This window comes from Vipera ursinii, assembly GCF_947247035.1.
Source record: "Vipera ursinii genome assembly, chromosome: 1".
In the NCBI taxonomy this organism is placed as follows: domain Eukaryota; kingdom Metazoa; phylum Chordata; class Lepidosauria; order Squamata; family Viperidae; genus Vipera; species Vipera ursinii.
In genome coordinates this window covers 109,423,552-109,449,248 of record NC_139512.1, presented here as the reverse complement: position 1 = coordinate 109,449,248, position 25,697 = coordinate 109,423,552, and the positions used below count along the sequence as shown (strand labels likewise).

The following is a 25,697-nucleotide window of genomic DNA, read 5'->3' as shown; positions in this document are numbered from 1 at the left end:
CATTGATGTCGTTTATGTTGTCGCGGTTTCGGGCTCGGCAGACGGATTGTATGTGGCCGGTTTTGCCACATGCATGGCATTTGGCCCCACGGAAGCGGCAGGACGCCCTGGGGTGGTTGCCCCCGCAGCTGGCACAATTTTGGCTGTTTCCACTGGCATTGCGGTTAGGGGTTCTAGCATTTCTATTGGCCCCAGCCGGCTTCTGTTGTGTTTGGTTGTGCTCACGGCGGTTCTTGAACTTCTCCAGCCTCTGTAGAATAGCATCGATTTCGGCTTCGTTGGCTTGTTCACCTTCTCCGCTGTCAGCAGCATTTTCTTGGTGCACGGAGCCGTTCGGGTTGTTGTTATGTCTGAGCGTATTCTTTTCGTTAATGGCCTCCTGAGCCATTATTTCGTTGACCACTTCAGACAGGCTCAGGGTTGGTTTGGCTATTATTTTTTGCTGGAGGTGATCGTCACTCAGGCCAAACACAATTTGGTCTCGAATCCGATCTTCCAGGTCCGGGAACCTGCATATTCGAGCGGCTTGTCGCACGGTGGCCACGAAGTCCATCGCCGATTCGCCTGGCAGCTGGTTCCTCTGGATGAATTGGAGTTGCCAGTAGATTTCAGACTTTGGCATGAAGTGTTGGCTCAGTTTGCTGACGAGGTCAGCGTAGGGTAGTGTCGAGACAGGATCTGGGATGCACAGCCCGACAGCTACATCGTACACAGCCGGACCGCTGATGCACAGCAATGCCACTGCCTTCTCCTTGTCTTCTGTGATTTTATTCACGAAGAGATACCCCTCGACTTGTCCCAAGTGGGACTCCCACTGTCCCGGATGGCGGACATCGAACTCACGGATGTGTCCGATTTGGGTCATTCTGTCCAGGTCTGGTTACTTCTTTCCGGGAGGGAATCGATCGGGAGAGTTTTCTCTTCCCTCCTTTCCCGCGATTGCTAGTGCTTCAGCTCTAGTGACTCAGCTGGTGCTTCACCTCAGCAGCAGTATCCCACCTTCGTCGCCACTGTTAAGTATTGTGGGTAGACCGGTCAGGACAGATGACAAGACGTCGAGGTTTCAACTAACGCTTTATTGTGGTTGAACTGAGGAGTCTCCACAGCTCGGCTCCTTTAAATACTGTTGCCGGCAAGCCGGTGCCCAATCCACATCCTTAAAGGGTCCCGCCAGAACGGGCTGACCAATGGGATGGGAGTTAGGACGCCACCTGTTGTTGCCGGGTGCAACACAGCTGATGTTCAGCTGGGCTGACAGCATAACAATGCTCTATGCTCATATTCACTATATATAACAACGGCAGATTTCCTTGGTCATTAAATCCCATCAGTATGGGTTGAATGCAGATGATGAACAGATTATGCATGATCTAATACATCCTCCTTATCCTGACTTTCTCTGAAAAAAATCTATTCTTCTCAAGTGGTTGAAAGCTGCAGTTTAGGGAAGCTGCTAAAGGAAAGTATGGTACAATTTTCTTTTAGCACTGTGACACTAAAAAATTATGAAATCCATTTCGCTGGTAAGGATAGGCTATGGTCTTCACTAGTAGAATTTGAAAAACTAACAATTTGGTAGGTAGGAAAATGTGCAAGCTTTTTTATTTTATTTATTTATTTTAATTCCATTTATATCCCACCCTTCTCCGAAGACTCAGGGCGGCTTACAAGCTTAGCAATAGCCTTCATTCTATGTATATGCCTGCTTATTAGGGCTTTCACACACACCCCAAGCGGCATTATTACAAAGTCAGCTTAATTGCCCCCAACAATCTGGGTCCTCATTTTACCTACCTCGGAAGGATGGAAGGCTGAGTCAACCTTGAGCCTGGTGGGATGCGAACCTGCACTAATTGCAGGCAGCTGGTGTTACTTAAGGAGGCATTAGCCCACTGCTCCACCAAGGCTCTAAAACATGAAGAAATGAAATGATGGTTTGAATCTGTGCATATTTGTACTCAGAATGTAAAGTTTTAAAAGGTTACCCATGGCAGCAACTGTGATTTGCAATTGCAGAGCTATTTTCAGGCTCTGAATGTGTGTTTCATGCTCACCTTCCAAAAAAAAAAGCAATTCTGTATTGTACTGGTTGACATATATACTTCCTGAAAAGCAATTGTATTTTATGGCTTCCACATGAAATATTCTCCAGTACAGAAATATTTTCTAGATAACAAGGTTGCAGGGAAGATACTTACAGGGAAACTAATAGTTGAAAATAAGGAGATATCCTGGTGGCTGAAGGCTCATTTTTCCACAGCAGTTTCTGTTCACCCTATTTTTATAATAGGAAGGGTTTTGTATTTTCTGCAGTGACAATAACTGTATTTAGTAAAACTGCAGTTTACTGAATAACCAGGCTTTGTAATAGCACACATAAAAGAAGATTTAGGCATGTGAACCACAAATGCAGTCTAAAGTAACGCAGTTTCCCTACAGGGATGGGCAACCTGTGGTTATTGTTTGTGTTTTATTTTTTTAAAAAATTAATTGGTTTTGTTTTTTTACAGCCCTCAGAATCCCATCTAACTATGATCATTAAAAGTATAGCTGTCAGTTTGGTTGAGAAATACGTGAAAATTGTCTTCTATAGTGCAAAATACGTCTGTCACACTAGAAAAACAAAGCAGATCCCCCAGAGACCTCTACAAACTGATCCTGCCTATGTGATCCCACTGACTCTGTGGCCATCCAAAGGTTGCTCAATTCTCATTTACCACATCAAAAGAAAATTGAGTTATCTGGGAGTAAGTTCTACCGAATTCCAACGCCGTCATCCACAACACTGGGACTTTGAAACTCTGTCCATGTCACCCAGGAGACTAGAAACCAGAAACTCAGCTTGACTTGGGGCAATAATTCTGAACCCAATGGCTTACTAGCATTTTAAACAAAATAATATGTAATTTAGCAAGAAAAGGAGACTGAAGGTGCCAATATAGTCAAACACTGGATTCAGTTCCTGGGAGCACACACATAAACGCACAGTAAATACACTTGCAAAAAGTTGGGGTGTGTGCTTATATATTGCCACTGTGTCCTTAGGCTCTGTTTGGGAGCAAAATGCTATTTTTGTTTGTTTGTTTATATATGTATTTTTTAAAAAAAATTCAAGAGAAGAATCCTGGGTATGCTGAACTGTGATTCTTTTTAAGTGTAGTAATCAATTAGTATATTTGATTTGAGTATAATATTTTTATTTTTTTATTTATTAAATTGTTATTCCAGTTTTTGAATATTTAACAATGAGAAGCCTTTCGTTAAACTTTCTTATCAGGAGATGTACAGGGTTAAAAACTAATTCAAAATTAGTTTGGTGGGCCATTTCCCATTAGTGACTTGTAGTATGTCATTCAAACAACATTGCCAAATAACCTGTGTAAACAAGGGCTTCTGTGTGAGAGGGATCGAACAGTTCAAGATGGTTGGCATGGGCAATGTCTTTCCCCTTTGGAAATGTGTGTCTTGTCCATGCATGTAAAAAGGGGCAGGACTTTGATTGCACTTGTTAGCTCCACTTTTCTAAACTCCCTTGCAGACACTTACTATCTGAGGATTAGATTTTTGTAACTAAACTGTGTCTGGGTGAGGCTAGTAGGGAAATGTTGTGTGTACTAAAAGCAGCAGCAAGCACATTCTCTGCCTAGGGCTGGCAATAGGTCAAGGGTGTCAAACTGCTGGCCCGCAGGCTGGTTGCATCATGCAAAGGCCACACCCACCCCAGTTCTGGCAATGTGAAAAAAGTCACGATACGTCATGTCACGTGATGCGGTGAGTTTGACACCCGTGGTCTAGGTCATGGGGAGAAACAAGCAGACTAGGACTATGCCTTTTGATACCTTAACAAATGTGAGAAATTATTCACATCATGCTAAATATGATTTCTTTAATTTTGACTTTGTGCAAACCGAACCATTTCAACTAATAAAAACTATGCATTCCAAAATGTACGATGTAGCCAATGGAGGCTTATTCAACAAATTATCCCTAAACAAAAGGAGCAGTTAACCCTTGCAGGAAGAAACTCAGCAAAAGTGTGGGGTAAAAGAGTACTATAAATATAAATTCTCGAGTTGAACTTAAACAGTTGGTTGACCTGTTCAGACACTGCTATCTCTTGCTGCATTAAAGAAGACATTGTAGGCCATGTGGAAATCGGAACAGATAATCTGTTAGTGTGTACAATTGCCCATATTAGCATAGCCAATATTTATGGCAGATATTTGCAATGTCACCTTTGCTCAATTTCCCCCTGCCCTGTTTCTAGCATCATCATAATAATATTTAACTTATTTTAATCAGAAAAGTACATTAAAAACATAATTCAAAGGAAAAACAAGGGTATTCAGTTTGCCAACCCCTGCTTCATTTTCACTGCGGTAACTCAAAAGTTTATACAGGCAATAAACAATTCCTGCTGAGTGGTGTCACAGCAGGAGTAAGCTACAACCACCTGAATGTCCCTATAAAAAATTAGATTAGCACACCACATGCTGAATTGTTTTGGAAGTCCTGTCCTGCGAATGTGCGGAGGGAATGTGCCATCACAACCATGTGGTTTTATCCTTTCACTTTGCAATGTGGTAGGAAGTTGATGCAAAACTCATTTTTTTTCCTGGCAGGACAGTTTACATGAGCCTGTGATGGGGGACTTCCATAGAGAATGAATATACAGCACTGTAGGTTTTGTTTGCACAGTACTGTATGTTTGATAGTAATTAACAGCTGTATGCATGCAACATATCAGAGGACCCTGCACCTGGGGTGGGGGAATGCCAAGAGGCCGATGATGATTTGTGCAACATATTAAGCCTAATTATTTTCAGCCTTGATTAGGCTTGGCGTACATGGTATGCTGCACAAATCCAGTCCATTTGGTTAATCTGCGATTCAGACCATCTGAACTAAAAAAAACTTCAGTCACTTGATAAATGTATGGTACAAATGATCTAATACAGCTATCTTTACGATGCTATTTTCTCTGAAAATTTTGTTCCTGTGCCTTTAAACGGGACATAAGTAGTGTGAATATTTCATTACAGCTGTTCAGCAGCAAGGAGATAGAAGGATGGAAGAAAATACATTTGTTTCTTTTCTTCAAATTAGGCAGATTGGAAGGGGGCTAAAAATTGTAGAAAAGTTATGCTATCCTGAAATGGATTAGAAAGACAGTATGCAATTTGGCTAAATTCTCAGAGGGAACATACTCTGGTATCTTTATTTATATAAAAACTGGTGTGGTTCTTTTAGCTTTTGCTCTCTGATTGTTAAGCACCTGGTGTTTTGATAAAGATTGACAATTTGGTTTTATATTCACCAAAATGGGAGAAATTAAACATTGTGTGCCATAATGGTTTCATATATCAACTGCAACCTTGTAAAGCAGCCTTTTTAAGTTGGACCTAAAATTGGAGGGGCTTGAGAAAAGCTGGTTAATTTATTTAATCCTGTGACTCTTCATCCCATTTTAAGATTCAGGTCCTGGCTTCATCCAATCAGCTTTCCTTCTCTTTCTTTTCCTGCCTTCATTATTTTTTCTGTGGGAGAGGTGGGGGCAACCCTTAACAGATGAAGAAATCTGAAGATCTTCAAAGATGGGTCCTAAAAAGATCATTATCTGACTGTGACTTCCAATTGTTTTAATAATTATTTCTGTTAGATACTGGGTTTGTTGCTTCAATGACGAGACGAGGCGAGTGAGTTCAGCAAAGATCATTGTTTATTTGGTTGCAGGAACTGAACTGAGAAACAGGGCTGCGAATGCAGCAATTTATACCCTGGCCTCTAGGTGGCAGCCAATAGGTTTAAAGCAACCTATTGCTGCCCTAGAGGCAGCCAATGGTGGCGCTGGAGACGGGCTGTCTGAGGAGCTGGGAGCCGTTAGCCAGCTTCCCTGCTTGAGCAACCTTCCAGCAATTAACCCACGTGATATTCCCTTAGCAAGACAGAGCCTAATACATTACACCCCTCCCCCTAGAATGTACATACATTATAATAACAAAAGGAAAATGATCACAGCAGTACAAATTTTACCGAGGTACAACAGTAGTATGCAATGTACACATTTTCCATACTGGCTAGTACAGAGTGTTTCCTGGCTGGCAGCATGTTAATGATACAAACAACATTATAGCTCAGTTATTTCAGAACAAAATCTTGTAGATATGCAGGAGGCTTGCGAACCCTCGTGGAATGCCTGGGAGAGCCAGGTTCTCCCTGGCCTACCAGCTTGCCCGCCGGGCTGGGTAGACCAGGGTCCATAAGTTCCTGCGAGTCTGGCTGACTCGGAACTCTCTAGCTGGCCTTTTCAGGTCGGCCCACCCCAGAGTCCAATCGCTCCACAGAGTTAGCGCAGCGGCTGTAGTGTTCTGGTTGGCTTTCTCCATCAGGGGCCCCATGTTGCACTCCTGGGCTTTGCTCCCCTATGGCCACCTCCCCATTGCTTTGACTGCTTGGGACCTCAGAGCCTATGGATTGATCGGCCTAGCTGCCGGTTTGTGGTCCGTAACTGGCACCTGGGACAAAGTCCTCGCTTTGTGACCATTCTGGAAAATGCTTCCTAAGATGATCAATATGGCGACAGATGACCTGCCCACCCTCTAGGCCCACTTCGTATGAGAGAGGGCCTGACGTTTTGGTGATTTTCCCTGGCACCCACAAGTTCCCATGCCCATAGTTCCTGGCCCACACCCCGTCACCCACTTGCAGCCCCCTCAGGGGTTTTGGGCAAGAGGCCTCAGCTGCCACCCAATCAGGGTGCAACCTGTCCAGTTTCATGATTAATCACCTCCCCCAGTGCAGCTCTGCTGGGCTTTTACCCATTGCCGTGCATGGCGTGGAATGTTGGCAGAGCAAAAAGTCAGCCAGTCTGTGGGGCCAGTCCCCAGTCACTATATGCTTTAATGATGCTTTCATGGTGTGCACCATTCGTTCAGCTAGACCATTAGTAGATGGGTGAAATGGAGCCGATGTTGCATGCCTAATGAGGTTTGCCCTCAGGAAGGACTGAAATTCTGCTGCAGTAAATTGGGCCCCGTTATCGGACACTACAACATCCGGCAGCCTGTGCATTGCAAAGAGTTTCCTAAGCACCTGGATGGTCCTAGCAGTAGTCATATTTGTGATTGGTATAACTTCTAGCCATTTAGAGTGGTTGTTGACCACTATAAGAAAGAGCTGTCCCTGAAAGGGCCCAGCGAAGTCTATATGAATTCTCGACCAGGGTGTGTGTGTCTCCTCCCACCTGTGAACAGGAGTGTGTGGCATTTTAGGCCTCGATTGCTGGCATGTATAACATCCATGCACTTGAGCCTCGATGGTTTTATCTAATCCTGTACACCATAAATAGCTTCTTGCAAAAGCTTTCATGCAAACAATACCCAGATGACCTTCATGAAGCGATTGCAATACCCTGTCCCTTAATGAGGTGGGAACAATGACCCTGTTTCCCCAAAGAATACAACCCTTATGAGCTGAGAGCTCATGTCTCCTTGTGAAATAGCTCTGAAACTCAGGACCTGGGCTTTTATCTAGCCACCCTGTGTGTACCCAAGATAGCACTCTGCTTAGAGTCTTATCTGCTGCCGCTTCTGCAGCTATGTCCCCCGCATGGAGGGGAAACTCCGGCAAGTCCTGAATGGACAAAATGTGGGCTGCCGGGGCTGGATCTGGTTCGATTTGAGGCAGTGGAAGCCTGCTCAGGCCATCTGCATGGCCCATATCCTTGCCAGGTTTGTGAATTAGCTTAAAGCTGTAAGCCGATAAAAAAATGGACCCTCTTAGCATCCTGGGGTTTAAGATGTGGGGTGTCTGTCTGTCTGTAGTGAATAATCCCAATAGCAGTTTATGGTCTGTAAAGACTGTGAAGTCCCTGCCGTATAAGTACTCGTGGAATTTTTTTACTCCAGCTACTATAGCCAGTGCCTCCTGGTCAATCTGAGCGTAATTATGCTCGGCGGAGGACAGTGTCCTCAAATAAAAAGCAATTGGAACTTGAGTTCCATCACTCTCTAAATGACTTAGGACTGCCCCCACCCCATATGCAGACGTGTCACACGCTAGGATACTGGCATTGATTCCTTGAAATGAGTGATCGTGGAACTGACCGACAGAAGAGCCTTCAATTCCTGAAAACATTTTTCGTGGACCCTAGTCCACTTCTATGCAGCATTTTTGTCCAAGGGCCAGTGTAACGGCTCTGCCACTGTGGCCTTGTTTGGAAGGAATGCATAGTAAAAATTTAGGAGGCCTAGGAATGCATGTAGCTCTCCCTTTGTTTTGGGGCTGGGTGCCATCTGAATAGCTTTTACTTTAGACTCAGCAGGGTGGATGCCATTAGCATCTATACGGAAAACCAAGAACTCAGTGGAAGGAACTCTGATATTGCACTTATTCTTTTTAAACTTGAGGCCTGCTTCGCGCAGCCTTTGAAGGACGGCTCTGAGCCTCCTTGCTAGCACCTCAGTGGACTCACCGGCAATGAGCAAGTAATCAGAATAGGGGCAAACCCCTGGAATGCCCTTGAGCATCCGTTCCATAATGCTCTGAAAAATGCCAGGGGCATTTTGCAGGCGTTTTACTTTAAACGCCCCCCTGTGGGTTACGATTGTCTGTGCCACAGCTGTAGCCTCATCAACAGGAAGCTGTTGGTAGGCCTGAGCCAAATCTAATTTTGCAAAAATTGTGCCACCTTGCAAAGATGCCAGGATGTGGCTTACTAGTGGTACCGGGTATGCATGCTGTTTGAGTGCACGGTTAATTGTGCATTTATAATCGGCACAGATTCTGACCTCCCCATTAGCTTTTAGTGGTATTACGATTGGGGTCTCCCATTCACCCCCATCTACTGGCTGAAGTACACCCTGCTCAACAAGTTTATCTAACTTGTGTTTAAGAGCACATAGCACCCTACGAGGTTTAATCCTGACTGGCACTACAGTAGGATCTAGTTTAAATGTTATTGGTGGGCCCATGTATGTCCCCAGAGCTGAATCAAACACATCTGCGAATTCCTCACATATTGTCGCTAGACTCGTGACTTGCGTCCGGTTGATTCCAGTTACTTGGATGCCTAGTGCATCAAGCCAATCGAGCCCGATCAGGCTCGTTCGCTGACCCCCCTACTACAACAACATCCAGGTGCCCAGAAAACCCCTTAAATTTAACGGCTAGTGTGGCCTCACCCTTGACTGTGACTCTGGCATTCTGGAAATCAGTTAGTATAATGTCAGATGGCCTCAGCTTGGCCCATCTCTTACTGCAATTACAGATGAAATTAAGTGTCTCAAGTGAGATAATAGCTTCTTCTTCAAGTCTGTGAACGTTACAGACTCCAATGGCATTGGCACGAATAAGTTCTCCGTGATGTCGAACGTGGCTGGGCCACACACACACACACAGGAGCGTAGAGGCCTTCAGGCCATCCTCGGCAACTTGATTTGAGCGAAGATAGTTCTCAACCCTGGATAGATACGAGGACCATCATTCTGGGTGAGCTATGTCAAATTCTTCCAGCTTTCCGACCTTGGCCATTTCTGCTGGTCTTTGCGGCTGGGGCTCGTTGTCTTTGCGTCTTGCTCCTCTGTTGCCCAGGTACTGGTCCTCTGGGCACATGGTCGCTAGCGTGGCTGTGCTAGGCCAACCGTAGGGGGGGGAATTGCTTTTCCCACCAGGCGTGTTCAGCCTCTCCCCTAGTGACTCTTCAGCTCAGTTGGAGGAGCAGGATCCCACCTTCGTCACCAGTGTTAGATACTGGGTTCGTTGCTTCAATGACGAGACGAGGCGAGTGAGTTCAGCAAAGATCATTGTTTATTTGGTTGCAGGAACTGAACTGAGAAACAGGGCTGCAAATGCAGCAATTTATATCCTGGCCTCTAGGCAGCGGCCAATAGGTTTAAAGCAACCTATTGCCATATCCTGGCCAATGGCGGCGCTGGAGACGGGTTGTCTGAGGAGCTGGGAGCCGTTAGCCAGCTTCCCTGCTTGAGCAACCTTCCAGCAATTAACCCGCGTGATATTCCATTAGCAAGACAAAGCCCAATACATTACAATTTCCATAGTGAGATAAGGAAGAATAATTAAATGCACACACACTTTAGCTTCCTCACATTTGATAGAAAAGTGATCACGTGCTTGTATATTCTTTGCTAATGCTTAAACTGGGAATTCTCAAACTTTGCAGTAATGAAATCCCCTGAAAGATGGCTCAATCTCTGATTCTTCATGAGTCAAAGTCATGGTTTCACTGGAGTTAGGCTTGGATAAGAAATGAATATTATATTTTTTTAATCATTACATTTTTACATTACGTATGCTAAAGACCATCATCCAAAAATTTCACTATGTTGGATACCTCCGGGCGAAAAGAGGAAACAAGGCCAGCTTTAGAAAACTTGGCGTCAAACACTTAAGGAAAGTCTTAAGATTATTAATATCCCTTGGGACAATGCTGAAGATGCTGTGAATGATCGAAACTGCTGGAAAATCCTTGCTGCCCGTTATGCTCTGCACAGGACCTAAGGATGATGTTAAATCATGACATTTTAACCTGTATTGCTGATATTCCACGAACTGCCCAGAGTCACTTGGGGTCAGGCGGCATTTAAATTTATTATTGTTGGTCACATAGTTACCCAGATGTTTGAGACTGGATTTGGTGTTTTTATCCACCTATCATGACATTTTAACATGTATTGCTGGTATTTCACGAACTACCCAATGACCTAGCATAGGCAGATGTTGCTTCCTAATGTTAAAGGTATTGTTGCAGGATGTAAGTTATTCCAAGTAAAGCTGCCTTTTGCAATTGATTGATGGTGATTTTGTTAATGTCAATGGTGCTCAAGTGGTGCTCCAGATATTTTGGGATTGCACCTAAGGCAACTATTACCATGGATACTATTTTTGCTTTCTTTTGCCGCAGTGGTTTTACTTCTATTAGCAGCTCTTTGTATTTGTGATTTTCTCCAGTTCATTCTCTTGTTTTCTGTCTCCAGGTATTGCAGTGTCCACTATCCAGATTTTCTTGTCTTTCTTATTGATCATTACTAAGTGTGCAGTGTGATGTTGTCTGTTTGATTTGTAAAGTCCCAGAGTACTTTAACTTCTTCATATTCTATTACTTTCTGGTCCCATCAGTTCTTGCTTGCAGACAAGTGGTATTTCTTGCAGATATTCCAATGTACCATTGATGCTACTTTATCATGCCATTGTTTGTAGTCAGTCTGTGAGTTCTTTTTGCACCAGCTAATTAGATGTCCACTGTTTATTCAGCTTCTTTGAGAGGCAGCATTTGCTTTCATTTTTTTATTGTCTCAATTCTGGCTTTGTATGCATTTGTTCTTAAGGCTTGATCTTGTGCAGCCAGAATTAGCCCCGCTATCTCTTTCTTTAACTTTCACATTCTTAGCCATCGGCAGGACTTGTTGTTATACTTTGCCTTCCCATATTTCTATACTATTCTTCATTTTGTCTTTTTTGTAGATCAAATGTTCGGTCTTTCCTCTGTTCACAAGCCTTCATGGTATACTAAGTTCATTGCATCATCTTCACTATCCTTCAGATATTCCTCCAGTGCCCTTTTTTCTTCTTAACTGTTTTGTGTATTTGCAAGATTCCATGCCCACCTATTTTCCTTGCTAAGTAGAATATGTCAACATTGCTTCATGGATGAATGATTCATTGTCATTATTTTTCTGGTTTTACTATCCACAACCTTTAGTTCTGCTTGAGTCCAGTTCATTATTCCAGCTGTATATCTAATGACTGAGATTATCCAGGGTTAATTGCCTTGATGGTATTTCTTTCACTGAGTTTGAACTTTAGGATCTTTTTTTAGTCTCATGATGTATTCACTTCTAAGCTTCTTCATAACTTCAGTCAGCTGGATGTTTTCAGTTTGAAGGATGCCCAGGTATTTGATCATCTTCATCCAAACAAACTCTTGATGTTATTTCCATATAGCATTTTGATTCCCTCAGTTTTCACTAGTTTTGGCCTATTGATAGTAAGGCAAGCACATCTGTCCAGTCCAAACTCCACTGCAATATCTAGGCTGTATATATACAGACAGGGTTGAGCAGCAGCAGTTCTATTTCAGATATTTTTCTTTAGAACATCCATGTAAAGGATGTTTGATATCCATACCTTGATGTTTTTTTCAGTATCGTTGAAAGAGGAATCAGTACAATGACAAACAATAGTGGTGATAGTAAGTTTCCTCGAAAGTTTCCTCTCTTGATATTAACTTCTCCTACCTAGTCTATCACCATTGAACAGCAAGCAATTATGTCTTCCATTGTGCCATTGATCTTTGCACAAAGCTTCTGATGTTTCTACTGACCCCTTTTATTTCTAGGCACTTAATCGTCCAATCATGAAGCAGAGAATTGAATGTCCTTTTGTAATCAACCGAAGCTACGTTTAGGTTGCTTTTCTTTCAGTTTTCCAAAATGATCTAGTCAGTTAGGAGTTGATCATTTGTTCCTCTGCTGTTTGGGCAATTTCCTTTCTGCTCAGTTAAAAGAGATTATTTTCAGCTAAATGCTGTTGGACTGCATCAGACACCACCTAGTTAGCAATTTGAAAGTTGTTGGTAAGCAGGTAATTGGCCTCTAGTTGCCTGGTGCTGCCCTCTTTGTTGAATATTTTATTATCAGGTAGCTTTTGCCAGATGTTAAACAATCTTCAGTTTCACCTCCTTGCAGTATGTTGTTAAATTGCTTGACATTGTTATTATCATTATTATTATACATTGTGGCTTGCGTAATCTGTCAGAAATGAAGTAAGGAGCAAATTTAGACAGCTATCTCACTCTAAAGTCTTTTTATTTTTTTTATAAAAGTTGCTCCTGGCCTTCTGGGGAATCCCAGGTCACAGCTGGATAATCTTCAGGCACCTAATGAGTGCTTATATGGGGGCATTCGCGCTCTCCTAGCCTGACCCCTCCATCAGATTGAAAATTAAGGAATGATGAAGCTACAGTTTATAAGGTGTAAATAAGCCACTTCTCTTGACATCATCCCTACGTAATATTTATAGCACCAACAGGGTGAGGATCAAGTGATATTAGCACAAGGCTTTGTGATTTGCTTTCTTCCTAATATAATCCAAGATTTTACAAACAGATAGAAGAGCTATCAGCATATATTACAGTAATAATGGAAGATTCTAGAATGCTTTTATCATAAAGGGATTTGGTATTTACTATTGGTTATAAAGGTGTGCTGCAGTTGCTGCTGATAAAAACAAATGGCTTAGCTATCTCTGCACTGGCTTTGTGTGTCTCTCCTCTGGAGAAATCTTTCTCCTTCAGAGTTACAACACTTGATAGCCACAGTGGTTCATGGTTCAGGAATATCCAGAATGTGGTTACGAAACCACATCCTGGATATTTGATTTTCAGATTTGGTGAAGGTTTTTTCCCCTCCTTCTTTTGTCTGTCTCTTTCCTTCCCTCATTTGTTTCAGTATGTAAGCCTCCTAGTATGATGTATAGCAACAAAGAAGGCTGAATGATTGCATTGAGACAGGAACGTGTGGGAGGAGATGCAGCTATTTCACCCACCACTACCACTTGATTGCTAGTTTTAAAGCTACAACTCTGAATGCCTGATTGCAACCTGGCAACTTTCTTGATAGTGTCAGCCATTGAAGAGGATCTTCTCAAAGAAAAGAATCAGAGGCAACCTGAGAGTCCAACTAGAATTGTAGCTAAAGAATACAGTGAAGGGAACCCTTAAGTACGAACTTGGAATGCATTCACTGATTTTTCTTCAGTTCCAGGGAGGCGTTTGGCCTTTGGGGACGGTCCTGTGCGATGGCTTGATGACCATGGATGTTATGCTATGCACTGCCTCCATTTTCAATCTCTGTGCTATCAGCGTGGATCGGTAAGAAACTCTGGTCATTATGGCTTTTAGATGCTAAATTTCACAACTCTTTCAGTTCTAATACATGTTACACACACACACTCTCACATATATGTTTTCTGAGGTTTTCGCGGGTGTTTGTATGTAGATCTTTGGTCATTCGGGTTTTTCCCCACATAGAATTGGAGGTATCAGGGCAACGTTTCAACGAAATCTCATCCGTCATCCTCAGGCTGGTGACTTCAGCTTCGTTCTTCTGGGAGAAGTGTGCGATAGTGGCTGTTTTTTCTTCTTTTTTAAACACACCCCCTCTGGCAGTTTAAAAAAGAAGAAAAAACAGTCACTATCACACACTTCTCCCAGAAGAAAGAAGCTGAAGTCACCAGCCTGAGGATAACGGATGAGATTGCGTCAAAACGTTGCCCTGAGTTAAGTATTTAGATTACCTTGCTAGGCCCCAAACATGGGACAAATCAGCCCAGGTTCGCATCTCAGAAGGGTATGGCTGACTGATGAGAACAAATAAGTTTGAAATGCATATCAGTCTCCCTTTAATTCTTTGTTAGCAATCCCCCCAAAATATATATATATATATATATATATATATATATATATATATATATATATATATATATATATATATATATATAGTTAAATGTCTGCTAAAAAAATGTCTGTAAAAAAAATTTACACACACACACATATAATATATATACACACACATATATAATATATATACACACACATATATATATATATATATACATATATATATATATATATATATATATAGTTAAATGTCTGCTAAAAAAATGTCTGTAAAAAAAATTTACACACACAAACATATAATATATATACACACACATATATAATATATATACACACACATATATATATATATATACATATATATATATATATATATATATATATATATGTGTGTGTGTGTGTGTGTGTGTGTGTGTGTGTGTGTATATATACATATATATATATATATGTATATATATACATACATATATAAGGGACGCGGTGGCTCAGTGGGTTAGGCCACCGACCTTGTCGATCAGATGGTCGGCAGTTTGGCGGGTCGAATCCTGAGTGCCGCGTAGCAGAGTGAGCGCCTGTTACTCGTCCCAGCTTCTGCCAACCTAGCAGTTCGAAAGCACGTAAAAATGCAAGTAGAAAAATAGGGACCACTACAGTGGGAAGGTAACAGCGTTCCGTGCGCCTCTGGCATCTAGTCATGCTGGCCACATGACTACGGAGACGTCCTCGGACAAGCGCTGGCTCTTTGGCTTTGAAACGGAGATGAGCACCGGCCCCTAGAGTCGGAAACGACTAGCACTCATATGCGGGGGAACCTTTACCTTTACCTTTACATACATATATATACATATATATATATATACATATATATATATATACATATATATATATGGATAGATAAGTATCTGCTGTGTGAATGTTTACTATGTATTTGTTTTGTACATTCTGGCTTTAAAATGTACAAAAATGCATTGAATTCTCTAATCCACATACATATTTTTTTCCAATTTTCTTTACTAGTTATCTATCCGAACATTCATTTCTTTAGCAGATGTAGGTGTGATATTGTAAAGTGAACTGTAAAATTCAAAGTTTGCAGACTGAAGAATACCTTTGTTCTAATAATTCATTTTTGTCTATAATATATAATTTAGGTCTATTGACTGAAAATGTAGAGAGAACAATGCTCTCCCCTAAAAACACCCAGCACTTTATCAAGGCAAGCTTTTTGTGGTCTATAAAGCAGTATTCTATTCAGGAAAGGCAATTCAGATATGATCGGCTCCTTTCTCACTAACAGAAGCTGAAGAACTAATTCTTACAATAATTGCAGTTTGGGATTTTCTTACTGGAAAGACCTCAGTGCCTACCAAATAAAGGCAAGAATGATATTGGGAAGCTCTAGGAAACATAGGTGGTTTATTGTCTGTATGTCGCTTCTGACTATTTTGTTTTATCCTATCAGCTGCTGGGAACCCCATCCACTTCCCCCCCCCCCCCCGTTGTCCAGCTAATCAGAAAAAGCTGCTTTTATTCCGAGAAAATCTGAACATCACTTCTACTGTAACGTTTTCATGCTGTCACTGCTGAGCAAAGAAGGGGGAAAGTTTTTTTTTTTCCTTTGAACTATGGACAGTAGCAGAAAGAACAGAACATAAGCTGTCTTACCCATACCAGCCAAAGACCATTGTTTTCAGCCAATGATCAAAATGGTTTTGAATTGAAACTAAGAAAGCGGCAGAGACAATTCTTTTTTCTGTGGCTACCAACCAAGGAACTGCTGATAATATGTATTGACATTTCAAATGGAGGGGATTGCCCTGTTCAAATGACTTCCCCATGGATCTGCCTCTTTGGTTAGACCTGCGCTGACACATGTAGGGTTTGCTTTGCCCAAGGCAAAAGATAAGTTTAGGGTTAATGGCCTTTGTGTTTTCAAACCTGTAGGGGGAACTCTTTTTTTTTTTTGTCTCCAAATGCTTGTTATAACGCTGTTAATTCACTAAAGCATTCATATCACACAGTCTGTCTTGAGATTGATTTTAACTTGCAGACCTGAAATATCTGCCCTAATTTTTGGACTCTGCTGTTTCCTCTGCTTCTTCTCCTTTTTATAACCACTTCCCTGATGAAGTGTTCTAGTGAACAAAAATGTTGTTGTTAGTTGCGAAGTCGTGTCCGACCCATCGTGACCCTATGGACAACATTCCTCCAGGCCTTCCTGTCCTCTACCATCTTCTGGAGTCCATTTAAGCTCACGCCTACTGCTTCAGTGACTCCATCCAGCCACCTCATTCTCTGTCGTCCCCTTCTTCTATTGCCCTCAATCTTTCCCAGCATTAGGCTCTTCTCCAGTGAGTCCTTCCTTCTCATTAGGTGGCCAAAGTATTTGAGTTTTAGCTTCAGGATCTGGCCTTCTAAAGAGCAGTCAGGGTTGATTTCCTCTAGGACTGACCGGTTTGATCGCCTTGCAGTCCAAGGGACTCGCAGGAGTCTTCTCCAGCACCAGAGTTCAAAGGCCTCAATTCTTTGGCGCTCAGCCTTTTTTATGGTCCGACTTTCACTGCCATACATTGCAACTGGGAAGACCATAGCCTTGACTATACGCACTTTTGTTGACAGAGTGATGTCTCTGCTTTTTAGTGTGCTGTCCAGATTTGCCATGGCTTTCCTCCCAAGGAGCAAGCGTCTTTTAATTTCTTGGCTACCGTCCCCATCTGCAGTGATCTTGGAGCCCAGGAAAATAAAATCTGTCACTATCTCCATTTCTTCCCCATCTATTTGCCAGGAATTGAGAGGGCCGGATGCCATGATCTTGGTTTTCTTAATGTTTAGTTTCAACCCAACTTTTGCACTCTCCTTCTTCACCCGCAACAAGAAACTCTTCAGTTCTTCTTCACTTTCTGCCATTAGAGTGGTATCATCTGCAGTGAACACAAATATTCATGCCCATTTCAGTGATCCCAGGAAGGACAGAATTGAGCTTAGTTAGTACTTGGATTAGAGAGCTCCAGGAAAGCTTCTGTAGACTAGAAGGTGAAAGCATCTTGTCACCCTGTAGATTTGGGAAGATGAAAGCATATCTCAGGAGAAGTCAGAAAAAAAAAACATTTCTATTTTGTTCCCAAGAAAGCCACACAGAGACATTATTATTCTTGAAATTATCAAGAGTTGTGCTTGGTTTAAAGGAAACTTCATTTTGGGCTACCATATCCGAGTTTCAAAAATCCAAATAACCTCTAAATAAAATGAAAGTATTTTCGCCTTACTGATATCTATTGATCATTCAGTTGTTTGCATAGAGATAATGAATTCCCTTCCCCCCCCACACACACTATCTTTTATAAAGATATTGCCCAATTTGTGATTCAAATACTCATTTGCGGTACAGGGATAAAAGTACTTGGAGCCATGACAATCAGTTCAATCAAAACCTCTTCTGAATGTATTCCTCCACATGCTAAAAATGTTCTGCTCCTGGTAGGAACTTGTGCATTTCCCCTGCACTTTATACCACCATCTGCTCCATTGTCCCCAAATTTCACATCTTGAATGTTAACTGTGAAAGAGTGCTGATGACACACACAAATACTTTTAAACAATTTTGCATATGTAACAGTCAGTCTGCGTTAAGGAAAAAGAAGAATAAATATGGGAGCACTGCATTGGACTAGCAGAAGTTTTAGTGTGCATTTGAAAGAAATGACTTTACCCTGACCTTTGGGGACTATTGCTGCTATTTACAACTTCAGCTGGCCGTACAACAAAGCCTTTCAGCTGATAGCAATATTTGCTGCATTTGATTTGAAAAATAATCCAAAATACAAGACCACAGACCAAATAGAAATTGAAATACAAAGCAGGGAAATACTGTATTTTCCGGCGTATAAGACGACTCGGCGTATAAGACGACCCCCCAACTTTTGAGAAGATTTTCATGGGTTAAAAAGTCATCTTATACGCCGGAAAATACGGTAAGATAGATATATTTAACAGACAGAAAGGGTTTTCCAGCTCAAACTTTAGGAAATTATCATGTTTCTTGATTTTTTACCAACAAGTTTTCATCTCACCAGGTCAGATTTTCTTTTACTAGCTCAGAGTTTATAAGTATGGTACTAACTATACCATCTTAAAACGATTTGGCTCATGCAGGTTGAATATATAAAAATACCCAAAAGTTAAGTCCTTTTTTCCCCCTCTCTCTTCCAAGAAAATGGCAAATCCTGGCTCTTTATTTTCCTAATTCTGCCTTGTTAAAAAAAAAGAGTGGTCGTACAGGAATATTTTGATTGACACACACTGCTGTCTTTTACAGAGGCAAACGTATATGCTAAATAACTAAGGCTGAGACCTATTAGAACCCATTTTCTTCTGGAAAGGCCCAGTTTTTAGAACGTGTTTGTCAATTTAGTTGCAACTGTCTTTTACCAGCGGTATGGATTGATTGAAGGGAGAGAAGCAATATCATGGAGCCATTATGAGGAGAATAAATGTTCCATACAACAGGCAAGCATAATTGGTAATTGGCAAGGGTAACTGGTAATTGCCAAAGGTAATTGGATGAACAAAGAACTTGTGCAGGGAAATGTTGATATTTCAAAATGGAGAAATAGGGGTAAAAGAATATTTTGTGTTTGCCTTGCGGTGGCATAGCCGCACAATAATGCTGCATTTCCTAAATAATGAATGGGCAGTATGAGAGACAAAATGGGAATTTCAACCCAGGAACACCTGAAACATATATGGCCCAGCTCCATCTTCTAGCTTAGAGTTTGTTCTGCTTTACCATCATGAAGTAAACTGGTTCCACAAGGAACCCCGTGGTGACGCCCTGTTTTCTGTCATCCAGGTTCATTGCTGTCTCTGTCCCACTGAACTATAATCGACGACAGATTGACCTGCGTCAACTGATCCTCCTCTCTACCACTTGGATCTTTGCTTTTGCTGTGGCATCCCCAATTATCTTTGGCCTCAACAATGTTCCAGACCGGGACCCATCTTTATGTCGTCTGGAGGATCACAATTATATTGTATATTCCTCCATCTGTTCCTTCTTCATTCCTTGTCCTGTCATGCTGGTCCTCTACTGCGGCATATTCCATGCACTTAGGCGCTGGGAAGAGGCTCGGAAAGCCAAGCTGAAGAGTAGCATTTATTTGGGCAATAGGCAGGTATATGGTCCCCCACCTGTCATTGAGAAGAACCAGGAGGATATCAAGGCTGGGGAACTCAACCCCTGTGCCTGCTCTGATTGCACTTTACCCAGGGATTACAAGAACAATGGCATTCAAACTATGTCCTATCCACACATCAAATATGCACCAAACGGAGGACTCGGTAGGAAGCCAGCCAAAATCAATGGCAGGGAAAGGAAGGCCATGAAGGTGCTTCCAGTTGTGGTTGGTGAGTATAAAACATTAAATGGTTTTCAGGGTCATAAACCATCAAGACAGCTCAATTCCAGATCAGGATGGCTGTAAAACCTGGGTATTAAAAAAAAATTAGGATACAGGCATGCAGAGACATTTGCCATAACTGATAAGTACAGCATGACACAGAAACTGCCTTTTTTTTGTTCCTCATTTGGTGTCTCTTAATTGCACTTTAGTGGCTGATTAGAGAGATACTCCAAAAGGATGAAATGAGTATTGCGCATCTGATCATGTTTGGAAGACTGAGTCCTCTGAAACTCCCTTCATAGTATACGTGCGTGTTTGTACACATGGATACACATTCCTCACCTCTGAACAGTTGAACTGTTGGGTTCCAAGACCCTTTGCCTTTAACAGATGTGCGGCAGGCAGAATCTAAACAATTAAATCCTATTCCACCATCACATTCCCACACTGAGATATTTATTGTACTTTCGCTACAGCTTCATAATGGTTTGGAGGGATTGAAGAGTAAAAATAATACCATGCAAAGATTCTCTGCGTTTAGTAGGAAAAAGTCCAACCAAATGGCCTTTTTTAAAGGAGACCTATAGATTGAGGCAACAATGTTCTTCAAAATGGGAGTCAGAAGAATTGTTCAGCAGCCTGGTAGTGTGAGGCTATTAACTGCAATAGCCTCATCCTACCAGGCTACCAAATAATTCTTGCAACCACTATATTATCATGGATTGAATTATGTATTCGTGGAAATGGATCTTCTGAGGTGTATTGTTGATGCATCAGAGCAACTGCAAAAGATAGCAGTAGACAAACATGAGGGAGTATAAAAATGACATACAGGGACCTTCACATGACAGTTCAGATTTTGTTCAGTCCCAGGTTTTGTGCAGTTGGTTGGCTATTGTGAGAAATGATTGCTGGACTAGATAGGCCAGGGGTCTGATCCAGCAGGTCATTGCTTAAGTTCCTATGAATCAGAAGTTGAGACTTCACCATTGCAGTAGTTCTGACTGGAAATGAGTATCACAGCGTTCATGTTCTTGAAAAACAGAGATGAAGCTAGCTCATAAAAGATACCCTGGCAGTCAAAATTTCTGCCCTGATAGTGTCAAACCCAGGAGAGGCCCTCAAGACACAGACTTTTTTCTTTAGGCACAAAAATATCCACCCATAGTTTCTCAGACATCTCAATTCAGATAAGCAATTTTTCCCACCCTGGCCAGTTGATCTGATTAGTTAATCAAGTCCTTCCTTAATCTTTTGAGGATAATCTGAAAAGACAGCAGGATTTTTTCACCAACTGTTTCAGACATGCACTGAACTCCATGCATGATTCATGCCCTCTGGGATCTATCCAGATTTCTGCTGCAGGTTTTGGTATACTGTTCTGGGGGTGGGGGGGGAAAGAAATAGGGGATCTCAATCCTGTATAATATTCTGCTTATAAACTGATTGTGCCATTCAAACTATATAGGGCAGACATGTCAAACACAAGGCCCGGGGGCCAGATCCGGCCCACAAAGTGGTTTCATGTGGCCGGTGAGGCCATCCTGGAAACAGTGAGGGAACGGCCCCCACTGCCTTGGCCGTGGCCCAGAGACCCTCCTTCCTGCCAGAGACCCTCAGATCTGTCCCACTCCTGCCCAGGCCCCCATAGGCACCCTTGGTGCGAACGATGTAAGCCACGCCCACCCAGTAGGCCATATGCACTCTAGCCATGCCCACCCAGTAGGCCACGCCCACCCAGGCCATACCCACCCGACCCCCTGAGGGCAACCGCAATGCTGATGCGGCCCTCAATGAAATTGAGTTTGACACCCCTGATATAGAGATTTCAAGCTGCATCCAGGAGTAACAGAAACAGCTGGGCTTTTTATTTGCTAAGAATGGACAAAGAAAACAATATAAACTTCAGATCCTTCTCTCTCTTTTTTAATATAAAAGTACAGAACAACGATTCATGTTAATTTTGACATTTATGTAGCTGACTTTATACTGTAATACCTTATTCTGAACATGTTCTCAATTTCTGTAGGTGCAGCATAGGCACCGGGAAATAGATTCCACTCATTTCAGTAAGATCTGCAACATCTTAAAATCTACCCAGAGAATTTTATTTTTCCTCTGTTTTTTCCCCCCCTTTAAATCGCTTGAACCGCCAAATCCTCCTTATATCAGACTTCCCACAGAAGAGCAGTCTGATCCAGTGATTGAACAAAAGTTCAGGAATCCCTTTGACATTCAGTAAAGGAGCACATAGAGTATCTGGACAAACAACAGATAGTGGATTACCATTTTGACAACGCAAATAGTTTCTAGTTTTCTTTCTACTGCCATCTATAGTATTCTGGATTTATTGCAGCCAAGATTTTGTCAGCCACATTCAGTTCAGTGAAAGGGTCAGAGCTCTGAATGGAAAAGGGCATCTGCTGCATATGAAAACGCCATTTTAATTTTGGAACTTTGGCGATGGAGCCTCTTACAAGAATTTGCTTTCCTCTGTCAGAAAGCAGGCTCGGTTTTGCAGATCTGGAAATGTGATGCTGAAGGAGGAAGGACAGACAAGAAATGTCACAAGAAGTAGATGCTCTTGCTCTTTTCTTCCGTGTTTGACACTCGGGTCCGTGAATAGAGCTGCCTCTGTAGTGGCTCACTCTGCACAACCTTTCCATTGTAACTTAAGCCATTTGTGGGTGTGAATCGGAGCACATCCAGCCTGTATGCATTTTAATGAAAGTTAGATGACATATTAAGCACTTTACAGCTGAATATTAGCAACATGAAAGGTCTCCAGCTCCTTACAATCATTTCCATACCAGAGCCTCCCTTTGGAAGAATTGCATTTGAAAAACGCTCTACTGTCTTCCCTGGATAGGCTTGCAGCAATCCAGATGCAAAAGCAAAAGATATTCAGAGCACACATGGGTGAATATAGGTGTTGAAGGTAGGAAAGTGGAACATGCATTATATTGCAAAAACTACAACATATATAGTATGCAAGAGTGGACTGGGTGTCAGTATGCCTTAATCCCCGGTAGCCTATGTACACATACTCAGGTTGCCAGTGTATACACACATGATGCATTCTTGGTAATTCTGCAAAGAAGCAACCATGTGATCACAGGGAGATATGTTTGATTTAAAAAAGCTCTGAGAAGTGCAACACATGTCCATGCAGACTACAAATCACCTTTCCCCCCTTGACTCAATATTACTGCAAGTTATTATGATTTCAGAAGTTTATTTTCCATGTTGAGAACTGGGTCTACATCTTCCCTGAATCAGCAACACAGTAAATCCCCACCCGTCCAGCTACAGAGACCGATTAAAAAGGGAAATGCTATGAAAACCAACATTCAATTTAAGGCCAAATCCTCCACGCATGTACCCATTTATTCCTTAAAAAAATAAATTTTCACTGTGTTTTTTTTAAAAAATGACACCAAACAACCCCCAAAGATTATTGTGTCTTTTCTCCAGCAAGAAAAGAGGAACCACATCTAATTAAACAAGATAACGGAAGAATAAAACGAGTTTTAAGCAGTGCTCTGCTGAGCTCTGTATAAATTGAAGGATGTTGCTTGCTACTGCAGATTTCAAAATGATTTGTGCTATTTCCTACAAAGTGCTCTCAACGCAAGAGCCTCCAGCTGCTTTGCAATGTCCCGCCAGGACATTGTCAAGTTTCCAAGGAGGCTTGGCTCTTCCTTGGTTACCTTCTTGGCATGCCCTGTAGCAGCTACAGGAAGACAACCTGCCAGCGTTTCATGAATGCTCTAAAACCGAGGTTTCCCTGAGATCTCACTCAGACCTAGGACTTCCACTGGGATTGCATGTGAATTTGTTGAATAACAGGGAAGTTAGCTGCTGAATTGGGTTATCCTTAGGGACTTTGAAAATTAGAACAAAGGCAATATTTTTCTTCAGAGATAAAATGCTCCCCTTCCCCCAAACTGCCCACTGAAGACTGGGCCTGCTCTGAAAGTGAAGCAAAGATTGAACAGACAATATGATAAAGAGCAAGGAAGAGCTATCGAGAGTGGAAAGAATAACAGAATAACAGAAAAAATCAAATAACTGAGTTGGAAGGGACCTTGGAAGTCTTCTAGTCCAATCCCCTCCTCAAGTAGGAAACTCTAGCTATACCATTTCAGACAAATGGTTGTCCAGTCTCTTCTTAAAAACCTCCAGTGTTGGAGCACCCACAACTTCTAGAGACAAGAAGTTCTTTCCCTGATCAATTGTTCTGTCAGGAAATTTCTCTTTAATTCTAGGTTGGTTCCCTCCTTGATTAATTTCCAACCATTGCTTCTTGTCCTGCCTTCAGGTGCTTTGGAGAATAGGCTGATCCCTTCTCCTTTGTGGAAGCCTCTTAGATATTGGAACACTGCTATCATGTCACCTAGGAAGGGTCAGACCTAAAATCAAAATTGACACATGGTGTCAATTCTTCCAAGCTGAGTTCTTTTTTTCCCTTTTTTTTTGGGGGGGGGGCAGGCCCTGCAGACAAAATCTTGCCAGATCGAGGACTCTGCATCTGCAATATACTCTGTAAACTATTAGGGAGGGGCTGTCTTCACCCTCTTTCTCTCACACATAACATCCAGACTGAGTTGCCTGTTACTCCTCTGGAATGCACTTCCTCCCTCTTGGGAATCCGCCTCCTTGTTGCATTCCATCACAGAATGAATGAATTAACCTTTATTGTCAAAGTACAACCATGTATACATTGAGATTGGCTGAGCCTCCCTTCGTGCTCAGCCAATCTCATAGATACCAGAGACCCATAAATACATTTTGTACCCAGTCCCTTGCCAGCCAACACCCACCTGCTTACTCACTTTAGCCAGTCAACGGCTGGATAAGAGGTAACTTTGTTCCCTCCCTGTTGTGAGGCCTCTCTGCTTCTCACGTGTTTCTGTTTAATGACATTGTGTTCAACCTGGCCCATGTGTTGGAATATGTTGACTCTTCTGGTTTCAATCCCTGAAGTCCCCCTCAAAATTAGCAAAACATAGTGAAGCCAAGAGTACTCTCTAAGTATATTCTGCATTTGGGGGTCCCAGAAATTGTTTCTTGTGGCCCAGTTTGACAAGATGTTTTTGCATTGCTGAAAAGCCTGACCAACAGCCTTGTGTGCCTAGTTTCAGCTTTTACAGAAAGATCTGTTTCCTATGATTCCAGCGAGGTAAATGCAGGTGCTACCGGGGCCTGCAGAGACAGCATTTACACACCAGCTGCACTGTATCTTCCTGACCCCAGGATCCCTAAGGAGCCAGTGCTTCAATTAATAGGTTAATGGGTATTCAAGTATCCATTTGTTTGCAAAAACAAATAAATATGCATCCCAAGAGACCTTGAGTTTAGATACAAACTGATGTAGGGCTGTGTCTGCTGTTGTTTCATTCAACCAGTGCTAGGTGCATTTAAGCCAGACACCAGGTGCAGCAAGAATGGGGAAATTAAATATATTTTTTCATTCTCAAATGCAAAGAATTTAAGCAGATCAGAAACGGCAACCTCACATTACTAAAAAGTAACCTCGGATATTTTTTTCCCTTCCTCTTTTTTTTTTTTAAAAAAACGTATATGCCACTGTTCAAAATTGACATGTTTACCTTTGAGAAAATTAAGACACATGCAAGGAAGAACTGGCTAATTTTTTTCCCTCTCTCTTTTCCAAAGGTGCTTTCCTTCTCTGTTGGACTCCTTTCTTTGTGGTGCACATAACCAGAGCTCTCTGTGAGTCCTGTGTCATTTCTGGCCAAGTAATCAGCATTGTCACATGGTTGGGTTATGTCAACAGTGCCCTCAACCCTATCATCTATACAATCTTCAACACTGAGTTTAGGAATTACTTCCGCAAGGTTTTGCACATCTTCTGCTAA

General features: G+C 42.0%; 1 protein-coding gene across 1 annotated transcript in view; it reads left to right on the top strand.

Annotated features, from left to right (window-relative positions):
• DRD4 (dopamine receptor D4) overlaps nucleotides 1-25,697 on the top strand; it is a gene marked incomplete at its 3' end in the record, with an annotated part of 40,106 nt that extends 14,409 nt beyond the window's left edge. The window contains exons 2-4 of the mRNA XM_083349803.1: nucleotides 13,776-13,888; nucleotides 19,266-19,819; nucleotides 25,495-25,697. Coding sequence (XP_083205929.1) covers nucleotides 13,776-13,888; nucleotides 19,266-19,819; nucleotides 25,495-25,697 — 870 coding nt within the window. The remainder of the gene's footprint in view (nucleotides 1-13,775; nucleotides 13,889-19,265; nucleotides 19,820-25,494) is intronic.